Below are 16,650 nucleotides of genomic sequence, written 5' to 3' on the forward strand. Positions count from 1 at the left end.
AACGTCCTCCAGTCCCTACACCCCTCCCTATCTCTGTAACCTCCTCCAGCCCCTACAACCCTCCCTATCTCTGTAACCTCCTCCAGCCCCTACAACCCTCCCTATTTCTGTAACCGCCTCCAGCCCCTACAACTCTCCCTATCTCTGTAACCTCCTCCAGCCCCTACACCCCTCCCTATCTCTGTAACCTCCTCCAGCCCCTACACCCCTCCCCATCTCTGTAACCTCCTCCAGCCCCTACACCCCTCCCTATCTCTGTAACCTCCTCCAGCTCCTACACCTCTCCATATCTCTGTAAACTCCTCCAGCTCCTACACCTCTCCCTATCTCTGTAACCTCCTCCAGCCCCTACACCCCTCCCTATCACTGTAACCTCCTCCAGCCCCGACACCCCTCCCTATCTCTGTAACCTCCTCCAGCTCCTACACCCCTCCCTATCTCTGTAACCTCCTCCAGCTCCTACACCCCCCCATCTCTGTAACCTCCTCCAGCCCCTACATCTCTCCCTATCTCTGTAGCCTCCTCCAGTCCCCACACCCCTCCCTATCACTGTAATCTCCTCCAGCCCCTACACCCCTCCCTATCTCTGTAACCTCCTCCAGCCCCTACAACCCTCCCTATCTCTGTAACCTCCTCCAGCCCCTACATCCCTCCCTATCTCTGTAACCTCCTCCAGTCCCCACACCCCTCCCTATCTCTGTCACCTCCTCCAGCCCCTACATCCCTCCCTATCTCTGTAACCTCCTCCAGTCCCCACACCCCTCCCTATCTCTGTAACCTCCTCCAGCCCCTACAACCCTCCGAGATCTCTGCGTTCCTCCAATTCTGGCCTTTTGAGCATCCCCCGATTCCCATCGCCCTCCCATTGGCGGCCGTGCCTTCAGCTGCCTTGGGGGGACACTAAGCTCAGGAATTCCCTCCCTAAACCTCTCCACCTCTCTCTTTCTCTCTCTCCACCTTTAAGACCCTTCTTAAAAACTGTTCTAAGCTGTTCTCATATCACATTCAGTGGCTTGGGGTCGAATTGTGCGTTTAGAACATAGAACATTACAGCGCAGTACAGGCCGTTCGGCCCTCGATGTTGCGCCGACCAGTGGTACCAATCTAAAGCCCCTCTAATCTACACTATTCCAATATCATCCATATGTTTATCCAATAACCACTTGAACGCTCTCAACGTTGACGAGTCCACCACTGCTGCAGGCAGGGCATTCCACGCCCTTACTACTCTCTGAGTAAAGAACCTACCTCTAACATCTGTCCTATATCTCTCACCCCTCAATTTAAAGCTATGTCCCCTCGTGCTAGCCAACACCATCCAAGGAAAAAGGCTCTCACTATCCACCCAATATAATCCTCTGATCTTCTTGTATGCCTCTCTTAAGTCACCTCTTAACCTTCTTCTCTCTAACGAAAACAACCTCAAGCCCCTCAGCCTTTCCTCATACGATTTTCCCACCATACCAGGCAACATCCTGGTAAATCTCCTCTGCAACCTTTCCAACACTTCCACATCTTTCCTATGATACGGCGACCAGAACTGTACGCAATACTCCAAATGCGTCCGCACCAGAGTTTTGTACAGTTGCAACATGACCTCCTGGCTCCGAAACTCAATCCCTCTACCAATAAAAGCTAACACTCCATACGCCTTCTTGACAACCCTATCAACCTGGGATCTATGCACATGGACACCCAGATCCCTCTGTTCATCCACACTACTAAGTATAGAGAATTAAGGGTTATGGGGAGCGGGCGGTAAGTGGAACTAAACCACTATCAGATCAGCCATGATCTTATTGAATGGCGGGGCAGGCTCGAGGGGCTAGATGGCCTACTCCTGCTCCTATTTCTCATGTACTTATGTAAAGAACGTGCAAACTCCGCACAGACAGTGACCCGAGCCTGGAATTGAACCCGGGTCCCTGGCGCTGTGAGGCAGCAATGCTAATCACTTTGCCACCATGCTGCCCTTAACAAATTCATAACATCTGTTTGGTCCATTACAAGAGAGGAAGTGTTAGGTTTTTTAGGGAACATTAAAACTGACAAAGCCCCAGGGCCTGATGGCATCTATCCTCGACTGCTCAGGGAGACGAGAGATGAAATTGCTGGGCCTCTGACGGAAATCTTTGTCGCTTCTTTGGACACGGGTGAGGTCCCTGAGGATTGGAGGATAGCGAATGTGGTCCCGTTGTTTAAGAAGGGTAGCAGGGATAACCCAGGAAATTATAGACCGGTGAGCTTGACGTCCGTGGTAGGGAAGTTGTTGGAGAGGATTCTTAGCGACAGGATGTATGTGCATTTAGAACGGAACAATCTCATTAGTGACAGACAGCATGGTTTTGTAAGAGGGAGGTCGTGCCTTACAAATTTGGTGGAGTTTTTTGAGGAAGTGACAAAAACGGTTGACGAAGGAAGGGCCGTGGATGTCGTCTATATGGATTTCAGTAAGGCATTTGACAAAGCCCCACATGGCAGGTTGGTTAAGAAGGTTAAGGCTCATGGGATACAAGGAGAAGTGGCTAGATGGGTGGAGAACTGGCTTGGCCATAGGAGACAGAGGGTAGTGGTCGAAGGGTCTTTTTCCGGCTGGAGGTCTGTGACCAGTGGTGTTCCGCAGGGCTCTGTACTGGGACCTCTGCTATTTGTGATATATATAAATGACTTGGAAGAAGGTGTAACTGGTGTAATCAGCAAGTTTGCGGATGACACGAAGATGGCTGGAATTGCGGATAGCGAAGAGCATTGTCAGGCAATACAGCAGGATATAGATAGGCTGGAAAATTGGGCGGAGAGGTGGCAGATGGAGTTTAATCCGGATAAATGCGAAGTGATGCATTTTGGAAGAAATAATGTAGGGAGGAGTTATACAATAAATGGCAGAGTCATCAGGAGTATAGAAACACAGAAGGACCTAGGTGTGCAAGTCCACAAATCCTTGAAGGTGGCAACACAGGTGGAGAAGGTGGTGAAGAAGGCATATGGTATGCTTGCCTTTATACGACGGGGTATAGAGTATAAAAGCTGGAGTCTGATGATGCAGTTGTATAGAACGCTGGTTAGGCCACATTTGGAGTACTGCATCCAGTTTTGGTCGCCGCACTACCAGAAGGACGTGGAGGCGTTAGAGAGAGTGCAGAGAAGGTTTACCAGGATGTTGCCTGGTATGGAGGGTCTTAGCTATGAGGAGAGATTGGGTAGACTGGGGTTGTTCTCCTTGGAAAGACGGAGAATGAGGGGAGATCTAATAGAGGTGTACAAGATTATGAAGGGGATAGATAGGGTGAACAGTGGGAAGCTTTTTCCCAGGTCGGAGGTGACGATCACGAGGGGTCACGGGCTCAAGCTGAGAGGGGCGAAGTATAACTCAGACATCAGAGAGACGTTTTTTACACAGAGGGTGGTGGGGGCCTGGAATGCGCTGCCAAGTAGGGTGGTGGAGGCAGGCACGCTGACATCGTTTAAGACTTACCTGGATAGTCACATGAGCAGCCTGGGAATGGAGGGATACAAACGATTGGTCTAGTTGGACCAAGGAGCGGCACAGGCTTGGAGGGCCGAAGGGCCTGTTTCCTGTGCTGTACTGTTCTTTGTTCTTTGTACAGATGTTATGAATTTGATTTGATTTATTATTGTCACATGTATTGGGATACAGTGAAAAGTACCGTTTCTTGCGCGCTATACAGACAAAGCATACCGTTCACAGAGAGGGAAAGGAGAGAGTGCAGAATGTAGTGTTACAGTCATAGCTAGGGTATAGAGAAAGATCAACTTAATATAAGGTAGGTCCATTCAAACGTCTGATGGAAGAAGCTGTTCTTGAGTCGGTTGACACGTGAGCTCAGGTTTTTGTATATTTTACCCGACGGAAGGTGGAAGAGAGAATGCCCGGGGTGCGTGGGGTCCTTAATTATGCTGGCTGCTTTGCCGAGGCAGCGGGAAGTGTAGACACTTGGATGGGAGACTGGTTTGAGTCATGGAAGTGGACTTCATTCACAAGCTTTTGTAGTTCCTTGCGGTCTTGGGCAGAGCAGGAGCCATACCAAGCTGTGATACATCCGGAGAGGATGCTTTCTAAGGTGCATCTGTAGAAGTGGTCTGTATCTGAGAAGCATTGTGTGGAGCACTTTGGGCTGTGTTGTGTTGCGTTATAAATGAAAGTAGTTATTCTTGCAGCTCCCCGACTGGTTTCCAACTCTGAAGGATTTTCTCTCGATTTAGATTTCAAGAAACCCGGTCCTCTTTACAGACCCCTGACACTAATTCTGTTAATTGTATTGCCGGTGATCGCTCTGATCCTGATTGTGGGACTGTTACTCTACAAGAAGAGGAGAACACACACCAGGTATTCAGGTGAGCGTCAATGAGGAACTGCTTCAATGTGAGATTGCTACAAATTCATTTGTGGGATGCGGGGCGTCGCTGGCTGGGTCCAACATTTGTTGCACAGTATTTAGCACTGCTGCCTCACAGCGTCAGGGACCTGGGTTCGATTCCCGGCCTGGGTCACTGTCTGTGTGGAGTTTGCACCTTCTCCCCGTGTCTGAGTGGGTTTCCTCTGAGTGCTCCAGTTTCCTTTCACAGTCCAAAGATGTGTAGGTTTGGTGGATTGGCCATAGTAAATTACCCCTCAGTGTCCAAAGATGTGCAGGTTAGGTGGATTGGCCAAGCTAAATTGCCCCTTAGCATCCAAAGATGCGTTGTTTAGGTGGTTTGGCTATGGTAAATTGCCCCTTAGCATCCAAAGATGCGTTGTTTAGGTGGTTTGGCTGTGGTAAATTGCCCCTTAGTGTCCAAAGATGTGTAGGTTAGGTAGATTGGCCGTGCTAAATTGCCCCTTAGTGTCCAGCAATGTGCAGCTTAGGTGGATTGGCCATGGTAAATTGCCCCTTGATGTCCAAAGATGTGTAGGTTAAGTGGATTGGCCATACTAAATTGCCCCTTAGTGTCCAACGATGTGCAGGTTAGGTGGATTGGTCATGCTAAATTGCCCCTTAGTGTCCAACGATGTGCAGGTTAGGTGGATTGGTCATGCTAAATTGCCCCTTAGTGTCCAAAGATGTGCAGCTTAGGTGGATTGGCCATGCTAAATTGTTCCTTAGTGTCCAACAATGTGCAGGTTGGGTGGATTGGCCATGCTAAATTGCCCCTTATTGTCCAATGATATGTAGGTTAGGCCCATTGGCTATGGTAAATTGCCTCACAGTGTCCAAAGATGTGCAGCTTAGGTGGCTTGGCCATGCTAAATTGCCCTTTAGTGTCCAAAGATGTGCACGTTAGGTGAATTGGCCATGCTGAATTTCCCCATGGTGTCAGGGGGACTAGCTAGGGTAAATGCATAGGGTGATGGGGATAGGGCCTGGGTGGGATTGTGGTTGGTGCAGACTTGATTGGTCAAATGGCCTCCTTCTGCACTGTCGGATTCTATGATTCCAATTGCCCCTTGAGAAGATGGTGGGTGAGCCGCCATCTTGAACCCTCTGCAGTCCCCGTGGTGTAGGTACATCCACAGTGCTGTTAGGGAGGGAGTCCCAGGATTTTGATCCAGCCACAGTGAAGGAACGGCCGATATATTTCCAAGTCAGGATAATGAGTGACTCAAAGGATAACCTCCAGGTGGGGGTGTTCCCAGGTATCTGCTGCCCTTGTCCTTCTAGATGGTAGCGGTCATGGGTTTGGAAGGTGCTGCCTAAGGAGCCTTGGTGAGATGCTGCAGTGCATCTTGTAGATGGTACACACGGCTGTCACTGTGTGTCGGGGGTGGAGGGAGTGAATGTGTGTGGTTAGCGTGTCGATCAAGCGGGGCTGCTTTGTCCTGGATGGTGTCGAGCTTCTTGAGTGTTTTTAGAGCCGCACCCACCCAGGCAAGTGGGAGAGTATTCCATCACACTCCTGACTTGTGTCCTTGTAGATGGTGGACAGCCTTTGGGGGAGTCAGGAGGTGAGTTACTCGCCGCAGGATTCCCAGCCTCTGACCTGTTTTGGTACTATTGTCAAGTAGCAAAGATGATAACGAAATTTATGTCTGCTATCTCAAAATTGGAGACAGTTTTGTGATACTTCACCTCACAAATCGGTGTGTTTTGTGTCCCTTACAGTAACAGATGGAATTGCTAATCACCTCGAACCTCTACCTTCAGGCCCCAGATCCGATGGTAAGTAACAAACTGTGGTTCACTCGGTTGATACTGGGTAGGGAGGGATTTTCTCACGAGGAGGGGTTGAGTAGGTTGGGCCTGTACTCGTTGGAGTTTAGAAGAATGAGAGGCGACATTGATGAGACATGTCGGATTCTCAGGGGCTTTACAGGGTCGATGCTGAGAGGTTGTTTCCTCTTGTGGGAGAGTCTGGGACCAGAGGGAATAATCTCAGAGTAAGGGGGTCACCCATTTAGGGGAGGCCTAGGGGTATTATCACTGGACTATTGATCCAGAAATTCAGCTAATGTTCTGGGGGCCCGGGTTCGAATCCCACCACAGGGGATGGTGGAATTTGAACTCAATGAAAAACATCTGGAATTAAGAATCTACTGATTCTTAATTCTATTGTCGGTTGTCGGAAAAACCCATCTGGTTCGCTAACGTCCTTTAGGGATGGAAATCTGCCGTCCTTACCGGGTCTGGCCTACATGTGAGTCCAGAGCCACAGCAATCTGGTTGACTCTCAATTACCTTTGGGCAACTAGAGATGGGCAATAAATGCTGGCCCAGCCAGCGACGCCCGTGTCCCACCAGTGAATAAAAATAAATTGGAGATAGAGATGAGGAGGAATTTCTTCTCTCAGAGGGGAGTGAATCTGTGGAACTCTTTACCGCAGAGGGGGGCAGTGCAGCGGGGGCAGTGAGGGGAGGGGGGGAGGGGGGGCAGTGTGAGGGTGGGTGGCAAGGCTGAGACAGACAGATATTTAATCAGTAAGTGAATCGAGGGCGATGAGGATAAGACGGAATGTGAAGTTGAGGATTATCACATTAGATCAGTCACGATCCCATTGAATGGTGGAGCAAACTCGATGGGCCGAATGTCCTACTTCTGTTCCTGCGCCTTATGTCGGGGCATTGAGTTTAAAAATTGTCAGGTCAAAATCTTAGTTAGGCCTCATTTAGAATGTTGTGTACAATTCTACCAGAAGGATGTGGAGGCTTTGGAGAGGGTACAGAAGAGTTTTACTAGGATGTTGCCTGGTCTGGAGGGTATTAGCTATGGGGAGAGGTTGGATAAACTCGGTTTGTTCTCACTGGAACGGCGGAGGTTGAGGGGCGACCTGATAGAGGTCTACAAGATTATGAGTGGCATGGACAGAGTGGGTAGTCAGAAGCTTTTTCCCAGGGTAGAAAAGTCAAGTACGAAGTGGCATAGGTTTAAGATGCGTGGGGAAAAATTCAGAGGAGATGTGCCAAGCAAGTCTTTTACACAGAGGGGTGGTGAATGTCTGGAACCCGCTGCCCCAGGGAGGTGGTGGGAGCAGGTACAAAAGCGGCATTTAAGGGGCAACTAGACGAATACATGAATAGGATGGGAATGGAAGGATACGGCCTCTAAGTGCATACGGTTTTAGTTTAGGCAGGCAGCATGATCAGCACAGGCTTGGAGGGCCGAAGGGACTGTTCCTGTGTTGTACTGTTCTTTGTTCTCTTTTCTTTATGGTTTTGGTGACTTTGCAAGCGGGGGAGGGGAGTAAAGTAGATCATGAAAATGTCATAGACTCAGAAAATATTAAAAAGGCTAATGGAATACTGACTTTTCTCCCTCTCGAGGACAAAAATACAAGGGAGTAGAGATCACACTTCAGTCTATAGTCCTGGTCAGTCCACACCCGGCGTCAATGTGAACAGTTCTGGACTCCACACCTTAGGAAGGATATACTGACCATGGAGGGATCGCAGTGTAGATTTACCAGAATGATCCCGGCACTCCGGGGGTTAAATCACCAGGAGAGATTTCACAAACCGTGCTTTGTATTCCCTGGAATTTCGACAATTGAAGGGGGAATTTGATCAATTTTTGAGATATTGAGGGGAACAAACAGGGGCGGATAGAGAGAAACTATTTACACCTGTTGAGGGGAGTCTGGGACGAGGGGTGAGAGTCGAGAGGCCGACCTTTTGGGAGTGAAATCAGGAAAGACTTCCATACACAAAGGGTGGGAAAATTTGGAAATTCTCTCTCCCAAACGGAGATTGATCTATTTGTTGATTTTCAATCTGGGAGATTGGGAGATTTTTGTTCTCCAAAGGGATTAAGGGATACGGGGCGATGGTGGAGAAACGGATAGATCACAGATCATCCATGGTCTCATTGAGTGGAGGAACAGGCTCGAGGGGTAGAATGGCCTCCTCCTGTTCCTGTCTAACAGGCCCGAGGGGGGCGGGATGGGGCCTCCTCCTGTTCCTGTGTAACAAGCTCGAGGGGGGTGAATGGGGCCTCCTCCTGTTCTTGTGTAACAGGTTCGAGGGGCTGAATGGGGCCTCCTCCTGTTCCTGTGTAACAGGCTCGAGGGGACTGAATGGGGCCTCCTCCTGTTCCTGTGTAACAGGCTCGAGGGGCTGAATGGGGCCTCCTCCTGTTCCTGTGTAACAGGCTGGAGGGGGCTGAATGGGGCCTCCTCCTGTTCCTGTGTAACAGGCTCGAGGGGCTGAATGGCCTCCTCCTGTTCCTGTGTAACAGGCTCGAGGGGCTGAATGAAGCCTCCTCCTGTTCCTGCGTTCTGGTATCACAGCCTGTTGGTTATGAAATTGAATGTGGGAAGGTCAGGCTCTAACAGATTTGACCGGGGGTTTGGGATGACATGTCGGAGTGCAGGACCTCAGTGTAAATACCCCTGTCTTCCTCTCTTTCAGAACTGGAGGAGTTTAAGCAGAGTGAGGACTGTGTGTGATCCTGGTCTTCGTGGATGGTAATGGAGGTGATTCTTCTCTCCCACGGCTCCCCCCACAACTGGGGGATGGGAAGACCCCACCAGAGGGGAGTGTGGGGTCGGAAATGGAGACTGACAGATGGACATGAGAGGGCGGGTGCACAGGGAGATCACAGCACCATGTTGGCTGACATTGCCATGTTCCAGATGCCACTGCCTGACCCAGGGTAGCAGGCAGGGGGGAAGGAATGTCAGCCAGTGCTCCCCGCTGCCCATCGTTAATGCACACCCTTCCCTCCCCTCCCACCCCCCGCCGAACAATCTTGGAAGATAACTGCGATGCCACTGGAGTCAAATAGCATGTCGAGGCTCACACGAGAGAATGGTGGTCGTACGCCTGGTTCTCAGCCAATGGAGGGGTGTGGGGGCGGTGGCTGGAATCAATGAGAACAGGAAAGAAGATTCAATTCCTGAGATTTTGCCTCTTCTGGTATTTTACCTCCTTGATTGGGGAGGACGTGGAGAGACTGGGAGAAGCTGGGATCGTTCTCCTCGGAGCAGAGAAGGCTAAGGGGCACATTGACTTGAGGCGGTCAGAATCAAGAAGGGGTTTGGATGAGGAGAAAGTGTTTCCAGTGACAGGAGGCTCGGTGACCAGAGAGGACACAGATTGAAGAGAATCGGGAAAAGAACCAGAGGCGGGTGGGAGATGAGGAGAATTTTATTTTGGACACACAGCGAGTTGTTGTGATCTGGAAGGCGCTGCCTGACAGGACAGGTGGAAGCAGATTCAACAGGAACTTTCAAAAGGGTGGAATTGGGGAAATGCCGGAAGGGGGAAAAGTTACAGGGAGAGCGGGAGAGAGAGTGGGGACTAATTGGAGAGATCTTTCGAAGGGCTAGCACTGGAACAATGGGCCGAATGGCTGACTACTGCTGCTGCAAGATTCCGTGAATATTACAAGACTGCTACAGTGGGCTGTAGCCTGTAGCTCTGTATCGCAATAATTATTGTAAATATATTATTAATAAATGATTATCTTCTTACTATTTGCACTGAACTTTCTGGTATCACGTGGAATAGTCTAGAACTGTTTAAAAATAAGGGATAAAAGCAAATTACTGCGGGTGCTGGAAACTGAAACCAAAAGGGAAAGGATCATCTGGACCCGAAACATCAGCTCTTTTCTCTCCTCACAGATGCTGCCAGACCTGCTGAGATTTTCCAGCATTTTCTCTTTTGGTTTAAAAATAAGTGGTCGCCCATTTCAGACGGGGATAAGGAGAAATGTTTTCTCTGAGGGAGGGCGACTTTCCAGGACTCTCTTCCTCAAAAGGTGGACGAATATTTTTAAGGCTTTGCGAGATAGATTCTTGATTAACAAGGGAGGGGTGAAAGGTTGTAGAGGGGTCGGCGGGAATGTGGGGTTGGGGTTACAATCAGATCAGCCACAGGCTCATTGAACAGGTGAGCAGGTTCGAGGGGCCAAGTGGTGGCACGGTGGCACAGTGGTTAGCACTGCTGCCTCTCAGCGCCCGGGACCCAGGTTCGATTCCTGGCTTGGGTCACTGTCTGTGTGGAGTTTGCACATTCTCCTCGTGTCTGCGTGGGTTTCCTCTGGGTGCTCCGGTTTCCTCCCACACTCCAAAGATGTGCGAGTTAGGTGGATTGGCCATGCTAAATTGTCCCTTAGTGTCCAAAGATGTGAGGGTTCGGTGGAGTGGCCATGTTAAATTGTCCCTTAGTGTCAGGGGGATTAGCAGGCTAAATGCATGGGGTTATAGGGATAGGGCCAGGGTGGGATTGTTGTCGGTACAGGCTCGATGGGCTGAATGGCCTCCTTCTGCACTGTAGTGATTCCACAATTCTAATGATTCCTCCTTAATTCGTATGCTCATATCCAAGAGTTAGTTCACCGCGAATTGCCATTCGATGCTTGTGTGATATTCAGCGACCTTGGTTTATCTGGAGTATCACAGAATGACTCGCACGCAGACCGAATGGTGCATCAAGTCTTCGTGATGAGATCCTTCACTTATCCTGATCCCTAGACCAGAGTCAAGCCAGGTACAACTGTCTCACACAAACAGCAGCATCGGCTCCAATCACAGGTGCACCAGCACAATAGGCCAAAGGGCTTCCTACCCTATTGTAACCAATCTATGAAGTGTCTCCCGCATTTGGAATGATTAGAGGGAGCTTTACTCTGTATCTAACCCCGTGCTGTACCTGTCCTTTGAGTGTTTGACGGGGACAGTGTAGAGGAAGCTTTATTCTGTATCTAACCCTGTGCTGTACCTGTCCCAGGGTCCGTGATGTCTTGGATCATGTTTTCGGGATCCTTAAGGGGGAGGGGGACCAGTCCCAAGTTGTGGTCCACATAGGCACGCAAGACATAGGTGGGAAAAGGGATGGGGATGTAAGGCAGGAATTCAGGGAGTTAGGGTGGAAGCTTAGAGCTAGAACAAACAGAATTGTTATCTCTGGTTTGTTACCCGTGCCACGTGCTAGCGAGGAGAGGAATAGGGAGAGAGAGCAGTTAAACACGTGGTTACAGGGATGGTGCAGGAGGGAGGGATTCAGATACCTGGATAATTGGGGGTCATTCTGGGGTAGGTGGGACCTCTACAAACGGGATGGTCTACACCTGAACCAGAGGGGTACCAATATCCTGGGGGGGAGATTTGCTAATGCTCTTCGGGAGGGTTTAAACTAATTCAGCAGGGGGGGTGAGTACCTGAATTGTAGCTCCAGTGTACAGGAGGTTGAGAGTAGTGAGGTCATGGATGAGGTTTCAAGTTCACAGGAGTGTACTGGCAGGCAGGAAGGTGGTTTGAAGTGTGTCTACTTCAATGCCAGGAGCATCCGGAATAAGGTGGATGAACTTGCAGCATGGGTTGGTACCTGGGACTTCGATGTTGTGGCCATTTCGGAGACATGGATAGAGCAGGGACAGGAATGGTTGTTGCAGGTTCCGGGGTTTAGATGTTTCAGTAAGAGCAGGGAAGGTGGTAAAAGAGGGGGAGGTGTGGCATTGTTAGTCAAGTGAGTGGGAGTTCTGTTCACAAACAGGGCACATAAAGAAACAAACTCAATTTACAGCGTAATGATTGGAATGCGATTCCTTACAGCTAATCAAGTCTTAAAGTTACAATGTGAGTGGAGAGAGCATTAAGCACAGGTTAAAGAGATGTGTATTGTCTCCAGACAGGACAGCGAGTGAGATTTTGCACATCCAGGCAAGTCGTGGGAGTTACACATAGTGTGACATGAACCCAACATCCCGGTTGAGGCCGTCCTCATGTGTGCGGAACTTGGCTATCAGTCTCAGCTCAGCGACTCTGCGCTGTCGTGTGTCGTGAAGGCCGCCTTGGAGAACGCTTACCCGAAGATCAGAGGCCGAATGCCCGTGACCGCTGAAGTGTTCCCCACCAGGAAGAGAACAGTCTTGCCTGGCGATTGTCGAGCGGTGTTCATTCATCCGTTGTTGTAGTGTCTGCATGGTTTCCCCAATGTACCATGCCTCGGGTCATGCTTTCCTGCAGCGTATCAGGCAGACAACGTTGGCCGAGTTGCAAGAGTATGTACCGTGTACCTGGTGGATGGTGTTCTCACATGAGATGATGGCATCCGTCTTGCATAGGGTGCTGTGGCAGGGTTGTGTGGTGTCGTGGTCACTGTTCTCCTGAAGGCTGGGTAGTTCGCTGCTCTCTCCACTCACATTGTCTGTACCTTTAAGACTTGATTAGCTGTAAAGACTCGCATTCCAATCATTATTCATTATTCTGTAAATTGAGTTTGTGTCTTTATGTGCCCTGTTTGTGAACAGAACTCCCACTCACCTGATGAAGGAGCAGCGCTCCGAAAGTGAGTGGCGTTTGCTACCAAATAAACCTGTTGGACTTTAACCTGGTGTTGTGAGACTTCTTACTGTGTTTGCCCCAGTCCAACGGCGGCATCTCCACATCATTGTTAGTCAAGGACAGTATTACGGTGGCAGAAAGGATGTTTGATGAGGACCTGTCTACTGAGGTAGTATGGGCTGAGGTTAGAAACAGGAAAGGAGAAGTCACCCTGTTGGGAGTTTTCTATAGGCCTCCGAAAAGTTCCAGAGATGTAGAGGAAAGGATTGCAAAGATGATTCTGGATAGGAGCAAAAGTAACAGGGTAGTTGTTATGGGGGACTTTAACTTTACAAATATTGACTGGAAACGCTATAGTTCGAGTACTTTCGAGTACATTTTGTCCAATGTGTGCAGGAGGGTTTCCTGACACAGTATGTAGATGGGCCAACAAGAGGCGAGGCCACATTGGGTTTGGTACTGGGTAATGAACCAGGCCAGGTGTTAGATTTGGAGGTAGGTGAGCACTTTGGTGATAGTGACAACAATTCGGTTACATTTACTTTAATGATGGAAAAGGATAGGTATATACCGCAGGGCAAGAATTATAGCTGGGGGAAAGGAAATTATGATGTGATTAGGCGAGATATAGGATGCATAGGATGGGGAAGGAAACTGCAGGGGATGGGCACAATTGAAACATAGAAACCCTACAGTGCAAAAGGAGGCCATTCGGCCCATCGAGTCTGCACCGACCACAATCCCACCCAGGCCCTACCCCCACATATTTTACCCGCTAATCCCTCTAACCTACACATCCCAGGACTCTAAGGGGCAATTTTTAACCTGGCCAATCAACCTATCCCGCACATCTTTGGACTGTGGGAGGAAACCGGAGCACCCGGAGGAAACCCACGCAGACACGAGGAGAATGTGCAAACTCCACACAGACAGTGACCCGAGCCGGGAATCGAACTCAGGACCCTGGAGCTGTGAAGCAGCAGTGCTAACCACTGTGCTACCGTGCCGCCCGTGAAATGTGGAGCTTGTTGAAGGAACAGCTACTGCGTGTCCTTGATAAGTATGTACCTGTCAGGCAGGGAGGAAGTGGTCGAGCGAGGGAACCGTGGTTTACTAAAGAAGTTGAATCTCTTGTGAAGAGGAAGAAGGAGACTTATGTAAAGATGAGACGTGAAGGCTCAGTTAGGGTGCTTGAGAATTACAAGTTAGCCGGGAAGGACCTAAAGAGAGAGCTAAGAAGAGCCAGGAGGGGACATGAGAAGTCTTTGGCAGGTAGGATCAAGGAAAACACTAAAGCTTTCTATAGGTATGTCAGGAATAAAAGAATGACTCGGGTAAGATTAGGGCCAGTCAAGGACAGTAGTGGGAAGTTGTGCGTGGGGTCCGAAGAGATAGGAGAGGCGCTAAATGAATATTTTTTGTCAGTATTCACACAGGAAAAAGACAATGTTGTCGAGGAGAATACTGAGATACAGGCTATTGGACTAGATAGGATTGAGGTTCATAAGGAGGAGATGTTAGCAATTCTGGAAAGTGCGAAAATAGATAAGTCCCCTGGGCCGGATGGGATTTATCCTCGGATTCTCTGGGAGGCGAGGGAAGTGATTGCAGAGCCTTTGGCTTTGATCTTTATGTCGTCATTGTCTATAGGAATAGTGCCAGAAGACTGGAGGATAGCAAATGTTGTCCCCTTGTTCAAGAAGGGGAGTAGAGACAACCCTGGTAATTATAGACCAGTGAGCCTTACTTCTGTTGTGGGCAAAGTTTTGGAAAGGATTATAAGAGATAGGATTCATAATCATCTAGAAAGGAATAATTTGATTAGGGATAGTCAACACGGTTTTGTGAAAGGTAGGTCGTGCCTCACAAACCTTATTGAGTTCTTTGAGAAGGTGACCAAAGAGGTGGATGAGGGTAAAGCAGTTGATGTGGTGTATATGGATTTCAGTAAAGCGTTTGATAAGGTTCCCACGGTAAGCGATTGCAGAAAATACGGAGGCGTGGGATTGAGGGTGATTTAGCGGTTTGGATCAGAAATTGGCTAGCTGTAAGAAGACAGAAGGTGGTGGTTGATGGGAAATGTTCATCCTGGAGTTCAGTTGCTAGTGGTGTACCGCAAGGATCTGTTTTGGGGCCACTGCTGTTTGTCATTTTTATAAATGACCTGGATGAGGGCGTAGAAGGATGGGTTAGTAAATTTGTGGATGAATCTAAAGTCGGTGGAGCTATGGACAGTGCGGAAGGATGTTGCAGGTTACAGAGGGACATAGATAAGCTGCAGAGCTGGGCTGAGAGATGGCAAATGGAGTTTAATGCGGAAAAGTGTGAGGTGATTCACTTTGGAAGGAGTAACAGGAATACAGATACTGGGCTAATGGTAAGATACTTGGTAGTGTGGATGAACAGAGAGATCTCTGTGTCCATGTGCATAGATCCCTGAAAGTTGGCACCCGGGTTGATAGGGTTGTTAAGAAGGCGTACGGTGTGTTAGCTTTTATTGGTAGAGGGATTGAGTTTCGGAGCCATGAGGTCATGTTGCAGCTGTACAAAACTCTGGTGCAGCTGCACTTGGAGCATTGCGTACAGTTCTGGTCACCGCATTATAGGAAGGATGTGGAAGCATTGGAAAGGGTGCAGAGGAGATTTACCAGGATGGTGCCTGGTATGGTGGGAAGGTCTTATGAGAAAAGGCTGAGGGACTTGAGGCTGTTTTCGTTTGAGAGAAGAAGGTTAAGAGGTGACTTAATAGAGGCATACAAGATGATCAGAGGATTAGATAGGGTGGACAGTGAGAGCCTTTTTCCTCGGATGGTGATGGCTAGCACGAGGGGACATAGCTTTAAATTGAGAGGTGATAGATATAGGACAGATGTCAGAGGTAGGTTCTTCACTCAAAGAGCAGTAAGGGCGTGGAATGCCCTGCCTGCAACAGTAGTGGACTTGCCAACATTAAGGGCATTTAAATGGTCATTGGATAAACATATGGATGATATTGGAATAGTGTAGGTTCGATGGGCTTTAGATTGGTTTCACTGGTCGGTGCAACATCGAGGGCCGAAGGGCCTGTACTTTGCTGTAAAGTTCTATGTTCTATGGAGTTTGATGGGACAGTGTAGAGGGAGCTTTACTCTGTATCTAACCCCGTGCTGTACCTGTCCTGGGAGTGTTTGATGGGGACAGTGTAGAGGGAGATTTACTCTGTATCTAACCCCGTGCTGTACCTGTCCTGGGTGTGTTTGATGGGGGACAGTGTAGAGGGAGATTTACTCTGTGTCTAACCCCGTGCTGTACCTGTCCTGGGAGTGTTTTTTGGGGACAGTGTAGAGGGAACTTTACTCTGTATCTAACCCCGTGCTGTACCTGTCCTGGGAATGTTTGATGGGGACAGTGTAGAGGGAGCTTTACTCTGTATCTAACCCCGTGCTGTACCTGTCCTGGGAATGTTTGATGGGGACAGTGTAGAGGGAGCTTCACTCTGTATCTAACCCCGTGCTGTATCTGTCCTGGGAGTGTTTGACGGGGTCAGTGTAGAGGGATCTTTACTCTGTATCTAACCCCGTGCTGTACCTGTCCTGCGAGTGTTTGATGGGGACAGTGTAGAGGGATCTTTACTCTGTATCTAACCCCGTGCTGTACCTGTCCTGCGAGTGTTTGATGGGGACAGTGTAGAGGGATCTTTACTCTGTATCTAACCCCGTGCTGTATCTGTCCTGGGAGTGTTTGATGGGGACGAGGTGAAGTGTGGCAGTGTTAGATTCTCTCGACTCTTGTCACATCGAGGAGACGGGTTGAAATAGAAATGACATTTGCAGCTTCCTCTTTTTGCTGGATCTCTGGACCTCAGTGGAATTACCGTGGACCGATTGCTGATACATTCTCTGAATCAGTGAAGTTCCCCCACCTCCACATTACTCATTCTGAGGACCCAT

At 49.2% G+C, this 16,650-nt stretch overlaps 2 protein-coding genes across 3 annotated transcripts in view; both read left to right on the forward strand.

Annotated features, from left to right (window-relative positions):
- Positions 1-9,597, forward strand: part of LOC144508367 (programmed cell death 1 ligand 1-like) — a 33,487-nt gene extending 23,890 nt beyond the window's left edge. The window contains exons 5-7 of the mRNA XM_078236221.1: positions 4,225-4,356; positions 6,102-6,158; positions 8,841-9,597. Coding sequence (XP_078092347.1) covers positions 4,225-4,356; positions 6,102-6,158; positions 8,841-8,878 — 227 coding nt within the window. The 3' untranslated portion in view covers positions 8,879-9,597. The remainder of the gene's footprint in view (positions 1-4,224; positions 4,357-6,101; positions 6,159-8,840) is intronic.
- LOC144508369 (CD276 antigen homolog) overlaps positions 1-16,650 on the forward strand; it is a 309,505-nt gene that overhangs the window by 85,510 nt on the left and 207,345 nt on the right. The window lies entirely within an intron of this gene.

The sequence above is a fragment of the Mustelus asterias genome, chromosome 20 (assembly GCF_964213995.1).
Source record: "Mustelus asterias chromosome 20, sMusAst1.hap1.1, whole genome shotgun sequence".
Lineage (NCBI taxonomy): Eukaryota > Metazoa > Chordata > Chondrichthyes > Carcharhiniformes > Triakidae > Mustelus > Mustelus asterias.